General features: G+C 42.5%; 1 protein-coding gene across 11 annotated transcripts in view; it reads right to left on the bottom strand.

The window, feature by feature from the left end:
* TANC2 (tetratricopeptide repeat, ankyrin repeat and coiled-coil containing 2) overlaps positions 1-12,161 on the bottom strand; it is a 291,017-nt gene that overhangs the window by 108,422 nt on the left and 170,434 nt on the right. For all 11 annotated transcript variants that reach the window (XM_074849345.1, XM_074849347.1, XM_074849348.1 and 8 more), the window contains one exon: positions 4,443-4,591. In XM_074849345.1, the coding sequence (XP_074705446.1) occupies positions 4,443-4,591 (149 nt within the window). The remainder of the gene's footprint in view (positions 1-4,442; positions 4,592-12,161) is intronic.

Here is a 12,161-nt window from a genome sequence, read left to right as displayed (position 1 = left end):
GGGTATTTCCGTGATAATTTATAATCTCCCTCCAGTATCCATATAAAAGACCCACCAGTGAAGGAGACGGCTGCCACCACATCATCAGCTTTTGAAGCTCTCAGGAGAAGCAAACCAACACTTTCCTCTCCCCATCCAATTTGTGGTGCCACCAGTGGGTCACGGTTATTGTTATTTTCCATTCTTTTATGTTCTAGGTACTTAGAAATACATCTCTCTTTTCCCCAGTAGCCTTCTAGGAATTGGAGGCAAGCTGACTGCTCTATAAATTCTGTCTCCCTGTATGTTCTGGTTTCACACATTTGTTACATCACCTGTCATGCGCCTTCTCCCTCGACGAACCTTTCTGATCTTCTCATACTGCAATCTTTTCAGATGTCTAAATACCGCACTGATTTTTGTAAATCTGTTTTTAATTTCGCAAAATTATTTCTAGCCCATTAATTCTAGTGGCCAAATTAAAAACTATTTGTGTGTCAGTATTCAATGAAAATATTCCATTATTTTCTCCCCCTTAAAATTGCCAAGGTTTATTATTATTCTTAATATAACCTAACATGGGGCTCTTTTTGGATTGCTGCTATGTATCAAGCAGATGTTTTCACTGAGCTACCCACTACAGTGGGACTGCCTCTTCTGATTTATCACAGCTGATTAGACTCCATCAATGCACCTGAGCTATTAAATTAGCTTTTTTTCCAATATTCATTTTCTTTAACTCACTGGTGGTACAATGAACTGCATTAAGTTTAAAGTAATATTAATTTTTGAGGTTCAAAGGTGGCCAACAGCATCCTGGGCTGCATTAGAGGAGCAATGCTGGCGGGTGAAGGAGGTGATGCTTCTCCCCTGCTTGGCCCTGCTGGGACCATACCTGGAGCGCTGCACCCAGGACTGCCCAGTACAAGAGGCAGATGGGGCCACTGGAGTGAGTCCAGCAAAGGACCACAGCGATGACTGAAGGACTGGAGCATCTGACATAGGAGATATGGAGATATTCAAACCCCAACTGGAGATGGTCCTGAGCAACCTGCTCTGAGCTGACTCTGCTTCGAGCAGGCGGGTTGGACTGGACAACCTCCAGAGGTGCCTTCTAACCTCATACTACGGCATCTAAAAACTTAATCAGCTCACATGCAGATCTTTCAGAATGCAAAGCTTCATTACTATTATAAATTCTTTATGGTGAGGTTTTTCTGTGCCCTTGTTTCAACTGTCATTTTAAAGAAATCCTTGCTGAAACTTATCTCAGTACTAACAAAATAACATCCGCTAACCTTAAGACACAGAAAAATTACACTTTAAAGCAAATTAAAATTCAGTGGAAGAATGGTCCACTCATCTTCCCTCCAGCTGATAACACCATTGTTTCATGAAATGCCAAAAGCGATATTCTTATAAGTTCTTTTATTTGTGGTGTTATCAATGCAGCTCTTTAAGAACAAGCTACTTGCAACTGGAAATTACTAAATAACACGGTATATCACTTGGCATTGAGTGACATGTTTTATTTTTGTATTGATATAGAAAAATGTTCCTCTGTGCAAGTTTTAAATATAAATTTCCATTGACAGAACATTCTGTATTATTATTGCTGCTGTTTCATCTGTCACATTTTCACTAAGCTTTGAAAAATTACACTGTTCTGTCATAGTCTCATTGTCCTTTGTGCTTCTCTGGCAGCCAGTGCAGTTAAAAAATAGTCTCCCAAAAAGTAGGAGAAAAAGGATTTATTCTTCAGCATTTGTGATCTCTCATTAAGGAAAGCATGATTAAGAAAGAGACAGCACATAAAACATGCAATTTCATAGCAATCTGGATTAGAGAATATATCCTTTGACATATTCAAAATAAGGCAATTGAATGAAAATGCAATGTGCTGATTTACAGATTGGGGCAGTTTTTGTGAAAACACCTCTATTTCTTATCTTCACTTTAGCTCAAGCATTGGCGAGATTGCAAATAATTATTTTCTCGCTTGAGAAGGCAAAGCATGGTTAGAATAACAAGCAGCAGCCAAGTCCCAGCTTTTCATACAAGGAACATTTTCTTTGCCCAGGCCATGTAAATTAACACATTAAAACCTAGAAAATTGTTCTAATTTTTAAATTCGAGTGCAAACTAGTAGCCAAAGTCTCAATCAGATTTTAATTAATCAATGATTAATGGAAGAATTAATCTTTGCAAATCCCATAAATGTCTCACTGCATGATTTTCAACACTACTTTAAGTAGGGTAGCTGAAGAAACTCAATTTGGAAAGGAGAGTTGGAGAGGTTTTCAGAAGATGTGCTGCCATTCAGAAGCAGCTTTAGCTTGGACAGGATTTGTGCACGGCTCCTGAGACAGCCAGTGGTAGATGGCAGAAGCCAGAGGAGGGCCACCAAACTGTTAGATGGCCTGCTGTGATGCAGGAGGAGAGGCTGATGGAAAGGGGTGACTCGGACTGGAGAAGAGACAGCTGAACTGCATCTGGGGATAGCTGCAGCCTTCCACTGTCCGCAGGGGGTTGTGGAGAAGACACAACCACGCTCTTCTCTGAAGTGCGAAGGGAAAGGACAAGACACTACAGTCACAGGTCGCATCAAGGAAATATGCTATCAGGTAGAAGAAAAAAAGTCCTTCACAATCGGAGCTGTCAAGCCCAGAGAACCTGTTGATTCTCCATCCGTGGGGATCTTCAAAACTCGGACAAGCCCTGAGCAACACGGTCCAACTTTGAAGCTAGCCCTGCCTTCAGCAGGCGCTTGGATGAGATGACCTCCAGAGGTCATCTCCAACCTCCAGTATTCTGCAATTCTAGGCAAGTGCTGACCGCAAGAGATGCTCACAAAGAAAGAGAAAGAAAATTAACTTGGTAATTGAGGAACGAGCCTCCCTTTATCTTCACCAGCACATGAACAGCATTCAAAGGCCTTGTAAAAACTTTTTCATGCAAAAATTAGCACACAGCCCAAGATATCAATCTATTTTAGAGGACAAGTCTCTGCTGTTTCTCTTTAGATTTTTCTTTTATTTATTCTCCAAAGACATCTTTTGCTTTAGAGAAAAGATGGGATTTTAATTTTTGTCAAAAGGCAACAACAAAAGGAACCATTTATAGTAGAAACCTCTGCTTGCCTTTGAAGTATTCAGTTCAAATAGGTGGCTGTTAAAAGTACATTTTCCAGCACAATGTATAGTAAAGTACATTTCAAATCCACCACAACTTGCATAAAAAAAATGGAATGAAAGTGTTAAAAGCTTAATGAATGTGTTAAAGGCAAAAACTTTACAAAAACACATTTCTTGGCTCTCAAGCATACTGTAGCCCCTGCAGAGGATCAAAACCCTCTTGGTGCAGTCTACAGTGTGGGACTGACAGACCCCAGGATGACAGACCCCCTCCACCCTGCTCCACGCTCGGAGCAGCCCCGGGCTCAGCGGAGCAACTTGTCTCCGAGTTTCCTTCCAAGTGGCACAGGCTGGGAGAGAGATTCCCTTGTGTCACCAGGGCCACGACGGGCATTCAGCTTGAATGTACAGAAACCATCTCTTGGCTGCCATTTTTCATTGACTTTTTTTTTTTAAGGAATTCAGGTTCTCAGGTCAGGTCCTCTGACTAATGCCTATGGTAAAAACCTAAGTGACTTCTGCAGAGTCATGCAATGACTCTGTTACACGGAGAGAGAATTAGAACCGGGCTTCTGAGTTTTACACTCTTCTGCTACATACTGGACTATCCATCTGTCAGTTAAAAAAAAAAAAAAAAGAGGAAAAAACTGTCTCCTAGTTTCATTCTCATCTCACCAACACTGTGGGAGTGGGTATATGGTCCAGGCTTGAGGATAAGGAGGAAGAAACTCAGGCAGTTTCTACAAAATCTACATTGTAGTTCTGAGCTTTTTGCTATGACGCTTTTCAGCGGCCAGAGGGGATGTAACAAACCCCATCACAATAAAGATTTTATGATTTGCTTTCTGTATCTGTTTTCAAGCATGAAATCACCTTGTTTCGCAAACACGAGCAAAACTGTGACTATCTGTAAAACCAGGCTATTGCCACTTACCTCTCCTTCCTGGAGAAACTGTGAGCCTTTATGTAACATTGCTAAAGCACTTTTGAAATATTGCATGTAAAATGCCATGGAAGTACAGATTATTTTGGTCACTATAATCTGATTAGAAATGCTACCCACTCCTACAACATTTGCAGAAACAGAAAAACAACAGAAGCTGTTTCACACGGTAGCAGCTGATCCCTGAAACATGTACTGCTGCACTGTAATGATGATTCACCGTTTAACGAGGAGATACAACCTTTTACCTCATAACAATTATTTCACCATTATGAGACACTCAGCTGCCATCTAATTAGAAAATAACCACTCTCTCACATGCTGCATTTGGATAATAACCCATGCCGTTACTGCTGTACAAGCAGGAAGGACTGGAGGGGTCGTACCTGGTTCTCATCCTGCACCTCCATGCTGTACTGGGGCCCTGGCTGTACCTCCGTGACTTTCTCTCCGAGGAGGAAGCCCAGGCGAGTCATGAGTGTATTTGCTGCCTCATCTACGGATGGAGGGGGTCCCAGCTCCTGCTCAGTATCACCTAGACAGGAAGAAGAACAGATTCAGACAGGAATTGCTTACCTTGGCTACTGCCCAGTGTTTTTATCAACAGAACACCTCTAACTTTCCACGCTGCAACATCAGTATCCGGATTTTCAGGTTATTCCTGTTATTCAAGTCTGTTTTAACATTATATGCTGGTCATCAATTTTAGGATATGCATTGCTCCAGCTGTCAATACATGTTTCTTCTAACATTAGGTGTAATTTCTCCCCTCCTTGCTCGTTATATTCTCAGCACCTCCCGTGGAAGTAAACACAGCCGTCTTGCCTTCCCCATACCAGAAGTACCAGAGCCACCAGGGAATGAGATTTCCCAGACCGACCATGGAGAAGGGAGAGCCTTCCCTCTCCTTTCTCACACAGAAACTACCTCCAAGTAGAGGTACCTCCCAAGAGAAACCAAGGCTACACGTGTCATTTTGAAAGCACTCCACAAGATGCAGAGCAGCCAACCTGTGCTACCAAGTGGTTAAGGGCAGAAAACCCACGTGAATCTTCCACTGTCATCTGCTGCTCCTGACACACTCACAGTTACGTAGAAAACGCTGCTCTCCAGACACCAAACCTCCTTGTGCAGTCACCGTATGGCCCTGATACAAAGCAAAGTCCACCTGCCAATTCTCCATCAAGTCTATACCACAGGTCAAAACCAACATTCCACATAATTTTTCCTGATTTTTTTCTGCCATCTGTAGGAAGAGCAGCACAGACAAGCTTCCAGCTAGCAATGCACACTGAGAAAAAGGCCAGGCATGTATATTGGCCTTTCCGTATCTTTTTAATTTTATAACAGAAATTTGTGGAGGTTTTTGACTTGTAGTATCACAAAGGTAAGTTGGACTCTGAAAGTCAAGTTCTTCCCTGCTCACACCAGCAGCAGTATTAAAGCCTGAAGGTCAAGTTCTTTCCACGTTACACTGAAGCAATACTGTGTTTAGTGCAGTTGTAGGAGACTAATTAGGATTTGAAATTAGTCTACAGTTAATTATTCATCTGATAATGTACTATCTGGAAAAGAGCCCATCTCCATTTCCCAGCTCCATCCTGGCTCGAGGGTGCTCCAGCACTCAGCCTGAAGCTACAGTAAAAAAATGATACTTTAAACATTGCTTTTTGATAACTGTAACTGAACACCATCAATCACAGAATCTGGGATATGTACGAGACCTCAGAAAATTTAAGCCAGCTGCTTCCAGAAACTCCCATTTAAACTCATAACGTACATCTCACGGAAGCTTAGAGCAATTTTTCGGTGTCTCACCTGCACTACTGCAAATTAAAACCCTGGAGCATCTCAGATGCAACCGCGTCTGCATTCATAAGCACTGTCAACTTTGGGAGATGAGCATCTGGAGCAGTCCTTACATGGTGACTTCACTGTTATGAAAATGGATTATATAGTATGATAATAAGCTGTCTAAGTTATTGAATCCCTATTGTACTGCTTTAAACAACGCTGACGTGAATAGGATAGATTTAAGAGAGACAAATTTAGATGGATGGCCCAATTTTCTGAACTGCTGACCACCCACATTCAGTCTGTGGGCATTTACTATCTCTGGGAGTCAAATCCAGAACAGATACATTTACGTAAAATGCAAATTATAGAGACTTTTATTTCCAAGGTTATTTTTTTCTTTAAAAAAGTAAGACTTTTAGAACTTATCCTAGATATCTGTATGTAGGATGTGGCTCCGTTCATAATTATTAGAAGTTTATTATGCATTCCCCATTCTGTCTTCAGAACACATGATATTAGTAACACTCAAATGGTGCTGGCTTACACACCTGGGCAGGAAGGAAAAGCTGGGCCTATCTCTGCATTGCCCACCCAGGGGAGGATTTGGGGAGAGTGCCCAGCCTATGTTGGGGCAGGCTGCAGGGTGCTGGGCAGAGCCGCCTTCCTTTGGTTCAGCGCTAGGAACCGCTCCCAAACCAAACAGAACAACCTGCTCCTTGGAGGCTGGGTTTAACCTTGTCCTTAAACCTCACTTCTTTTATACTACCCCTAAAATATCTCCAAGGAGCACAGCGCTTAGGGATCTGGTGTAGTTGGGAACTGTCAATGTTAGGTTAATGGTTGGACTAGATGATCTTGAAGGTCTTTTCCAACCTAGAGGATTCTGTGATTCTGTGAAAATAAAGAAAATTATGAGCTTATCCCAGGTCACTGCATAAGAACACAGACGACAGAGAGGGTAATAATTCTCTGCTTTGGTAACAGCCCTAATTCACCTGTGAGATGCTGCTCATGGCACAAGGGATCAACAGCTGCGACTGAAGCAGCCGAGCTCCGAGCGCATCACATTTAGTGTAGAACTATCAATTATTTTAACGTGGCTTTCAAAGTACAGATAACTTTGAACTTAAGCAAAGCACTATTGTACTGGATTATTCCCTCTTTTGGTTTTAAGTCTTAAAAAGTAAGTGCAGTCATTTAATTAAGTGTCAAAGAAGAGACATAACGGCTCCGAGATGCCTGTGAATGGGTATTATGGAAAGAAGCTGTAACTTGCCTTTCAAGGTTGACAGTAAGACCTAATACTCTCTTTCTAAGTTCAGTGAAAGGGCATAACTGGTTTTCTTCTCCCTTGCCATGTGTGCTATCCAGTTGATGCTGCAGCCAAGTTTTACACACTTCAGCACCCTCGGTTCCCCCAGACTCACCAGGGAAATTCGAGCGCACAGTTGATAACAGAACTGACCTGAGCTATTTTTAAGTATTCTGACACTACTGTTCCAACAAACTACAGCAGCTCAAACACACACACTACAGTCAACTCAAATAAGCAACCTCTAGTGTACCAATAAACAGTAGCAAACTGCCCAGCTATGCACACGCAAACCCAAAGCCAACCAGCAGCTTGGAGATGCGGTTTGTGGTCTGGAGCTGCTGCGCTTGCTACATCAGCTCACGTGCTTCTGCATAAACATTCCGTAATATTAAAATCTGTATCAAAACGATCAGTGCCAGGAATTTTAAACAAGAATAAAAAAAAAAACCCTCAACTCGCCAACTCATTGAATGTGCATGAGTATTTCAAGGAGTTCTAGAGACTGTGTAACTTTATGTCCCTTTATGTTCAACAGAAAGCTTATATTTTTATATGTACACACACAAAGCAATAGGAAGGAAAGGGTTCTGGTGAGCTGGCGTGCTGCTGGGCTGGGTGGGTAAACCACACCCACCTACTCACCCACCCAGGGCTCCTGTTAGTTCCCCAGCAGCCATCAGACCACATAACTTTGGCCACAACAACCCCCAGCAGCGCTACAGGCTTGGGGAGGAGTGGCTGGAGAGCTGCCAGTCAGAGAGGGACCTGGGGGTGTTGATTGACAGCTGGCTGAACATGAGCCAGCAGTGTGCCCAGGTGGCCAAGAAGGCCAGTGGCATCCTGGCTTGCATCAGAAATAGTGTGACCAGCAGGGACAGGGAAGGGATCTTGCCCCTGTGCTCGGCACTGGTGAGGCCGCCCCTCGATGAGTGGGTTCAGTTTTGGGCCCCTCCCTCCAAAAAGGCCATTGAATGACTCGAGCGTGTCCAGAGAAGGGCAACGGAGCTGGTGCAGGGTCTGGAGCACAGGTCTGATGGGGAGCGGCTGAGGGAACTGGGGGGGTTTAGTCTGGAGAAGAGGAGGCTGAGGGGAGACCTCCTGGCCCTCTGCAACTCCCTGAAAGGAGGGTGCAGAGAGGGGGGATGAGTCTCTTTAACCAAGTAATGAGCGATAAGACAAGAGGTGATGGCCTCAAGTTGTGCCAGGGAAGGTTTAGACTGGCTCTTAGGAAGGATTTCTTTGCAGAAGGGGTTGTTGGGCGTTGGAATGGGCTGCCCAGGGCAGGGGGGGAGTCCCCATCCCTGGAGGGGTTGAAGAGTTGGGTTGACCCAGCGCTGAGGGATATGCTGTAGTTGGGATCTGTCAGTGTTAGGTCAATGGTTGGACTGGATGATCTTCAAGGTCTTTTCCAAACTAGCTGATTCTGTGATACTGTGATTCTGTGATAACTTGTACTTTCATGCCAGCTGACATCTCCAGTCAGCTGGTTCAGTCATTTATGGCTTGTTTGGTTTCACTGGAGAGGTTTTTAATGCTAAGCCCCATTGCAGTGAAACGGCCACAGAAGGAATATCAGACCCACCGTGGTGTAAGCCAGCCTGTCAGCACCTGCCAGTAACCTGCCTGGCACCCATGGGATACCCCAACAGTGCCTGAACACATCCCACTCAATTCAGCTTTAGCCAGAGATGAAATTACTTCTGATTACATCACCTTTGCACACGTTGCATTTACTGATCCCCACACGATAAATGTCTTTGCTGAATCTTAGTAAAAATTATCTCCGAAGAATTTACTAGAGAAACTTTTCACCACTTGGAATTTGTTGTGTTTAATTTCAAGGCAAGTGCTCCAAACCTGGAGTCAGCATTTCAGGTACCAAAGTCAGACGCAAAACCAAAAGAGATTTACTAGATGTTTGCCACTAGTCCAAGGACTTTCATCACAGATATGGCCCGCAGAGTACAAACAGATTGCAGTGAATTGCTTATTTCTAATAACATAAATAAAAATCCACGAACAGCTCCAAGATAGATTAGTCTCAAAAGCTGTAGCCTGGTTGGAAAGAGAGGTAAATTGTCCAAGCAGTACAGGCATTTTTTTTTTTTGTGTAAGAAAAATGTAAGCAACCAGTCTTACTACGCACTGCAAAAACAAATGGATACAAAAATCAGACATTCAGATTCTTTTTTAGTGAGCTGTACATAAATTAAAGGAATCTTCTAAAAAGTGAAAGAAAAAATAATATTCAAAACACTACATTAAATATGCAATCGAATTTTAGGTAGAGTCACCAAAAAGCTATACTAAAGGATACTTTTTTCTTTTAATCCTTCATCTTCAGAAGAGACAGGTAACTGCAGCATTATATGACAGAAATAAATAAAAGCTCCTACAGAGATGTGAAACAGGTTGTCCTTTTAGATTAAAAGGACCCGTGTTTAGGCTATCTGGTATTTCTATCTACCACAGCAGAAGAATGCTGAGAATAGTAGATCAGAGCCTGTAGCCTTAACGCTGCTGCATGCACAGAGCAGCCCAGCAGTGGGGCAAACAAAGCAAAACTCAGCAGGGCAAGAGCTTCCCACCGCCCAGCACAGAGCCACAGGGAAGAACGGAAATCCCAAAGCAGCACCAGCCGCTCAGACTTCTGTACCTGTACCCAGCGCTCCCTTATGAGAAGTTCAACCTTCAGGGTAATGGGAAAAAATTCAAAAATGCAACATAAATGTGACTTAATTACTCCGAAAGCAGAAGACAAAGGAAGAGAAACAAAAAAATGAGAATATGTGGTTTCTCCATCTATAGCCCTTGAAGAGCATGCTATGATTTTTGACTTATTTATTTTGCTTCTGGATTGAATTATACTGGAATAGATACCACAAGAGGATGGGATGGACAGGGAGACAAGCCGAAGGTTAATTAGATCAGGGGTCTGGAAAGCTGGGAGGTCATTTCACGAAGGAGAGCTTGTGTTGCCAAAGGCAGGGCTGTCTGCGGGGTAGAAAAGCCTGTTGAGGCAGAGACTGAAGTGCTGGGTTAGGAGATCGATCGACCGACCGACCAGGACGAGGGGTGGGGAGCGGGGCAGAGCGGGGACTGATCGGCAGCTGAGCAAGAGGGTCACCGGGGCTGCCTGGGGGGCGCGGGGGGGAGGAGTGGAGGATGCAGGAGAAGCCAGAGCACCTCTCCACCACAAACCTGCCCAAGAGCTCTTCGCCCACTGGGTAGCAGAACAATAATTTTTGAATGTTACACCTATGTAATTAGCAATAATAAATAATTAAATCCAGCACTCAATTATTTAGAAGCTTCAAAAAGAGTGCAGATACCTAAGGCACACACATATTTTCTTTTTTTTTTTTTTTAAATAATTTAGCTTCCAGAGTTGCAACAGATCTCAGCAGCGCACACCTCCACACTTTCAAGCTACTTTTGCCATCCTTTTACATTAATGACAATTTTTTTTCTTTACTGAACTGCAAAAATGCAAATTAGAAACATTATAACCCGAACTTGTCAAGCAATTTAATACCTCTAATCCTTCCTCCCTTCAAAAAATTCAACCCACTTCAAATACATCAGAAGGCCTCTGCAATTCACCCTGGAATTTACCTGATTTAGGCCCTTTAGGAGCAATTTTATGGATGCTGGCAGCTCTCTCAGATGTCTTACCTACATATACCCCTGGTATTTCTGAAAGGGTCAACTCTTAACACCTCTTTTAACGTCATATGCAACAGGATGGAGTTCATGAGTGCTCATAAACGTTCACAGCATCTCCTTGAAAATCAAATATATCATTTTATAAGCACAGTTATTAGGTTCACTTTTTTCAAGAAAGCATTCAAAAGGCACAATGTTTTTGAACATTATCATTTTAAAATACTGTTTCTGCTCTGTCCTCTCACTTTCTATAATAAAATCTGTCACGTATTCCAGTTGCAATTGCTTATAAGCAGATGAAATTTCTTTATGATTTATTTTGTAATGCTATGATTTGTTTGATAGCTGCCATCCTCTAATCTTTCAAGTAAACGAAGTAGGGTAGCGTCCCTGGGAGACACTAACGATGTGCCTTTACTCCCGAGAATATTTTCGGTTTAATGGTTATACTTCCAAAACCAGACTCTGAATATAATTTAAATTTCATCTGAAACCTATTTCAGCCAGTCTCTAACAAGAGGAACTGGGTAACGTTTCACTTAGTGGCACCCATCACAGAATTTGCCTATGAAAATGATTTACCTTAAAAATCAAAAATTCTTGAATTAGCAAAGAAAAAATAGAATAGTTATATGCAAAAAGCAAGTACCTTTGGAACGCCAGGAATGATACTGTTTATGATTTTGATCTTCAATTATATAACTGTGGTGTTTTATCTAATGACTTCCCTCTCTCCATGTGACCTGAATCTGTCCCGTTATTATGTACATCTGCTTTAAATTACTCTGGATACACTTGAGCTATATTTGGAAAATGCCCTTGACCATTTCTGCATATCCCCCTAATCTCAGAATTAATGGAAGGTTTTTTCATTAGTCTTGTTTACATCAAGAAGAGATTTTGAAAAATTTAACCAATAAGGGACAAAGGCTATCCCATACACATTGCTTTAAATGTCTATTTTTGTACTGCTGCTCTTCAGATACTTAGTAAAGTCCTCTAGCTAGCCAAAAAAATTAACCCTGAACTACAAAGGTGTTCAAACTGCGGCTCTGGCTCAATTCATGCCCTGTGTACTGCTCAAGCTCTGCCTGCTTTAGTGGCTGTTGCTGCTCTATCCAATAATCTCTATAAGAAATTGCAAAAAATTCCCATCATTAACGCCACTAAGTCAGCCTCTTGCATGAGTTCAACACACCCTCTGAGAAGAATTTCAAACAAAATAAATTCTCCTCTGCATCACATGGAAATACTGCTTCCTAACCAGTCCTTCCTGCTGCCTTTGCTGGGGATGTCCTGTAATATTCCTTCCATCAGACTGTCAGAA

This window comes from Strix aluco, chromosome 24 (assembly GCF_031877795.1).
Source record: "Strix aluco isolate bStrAlu1 chromosome 24, bStrAlu1.hap1, whole genome shotgun sequence".
In the NCBI taxonomy this organism is placed as follows: Eukaryota; Metazoa; Chordata; class Aves; order Strigiformes; family Strigidae; genus Strix; species Strix aluco.
This window is presented reverse-complemented; position numbering and strand designations above follow the sequence as displayed.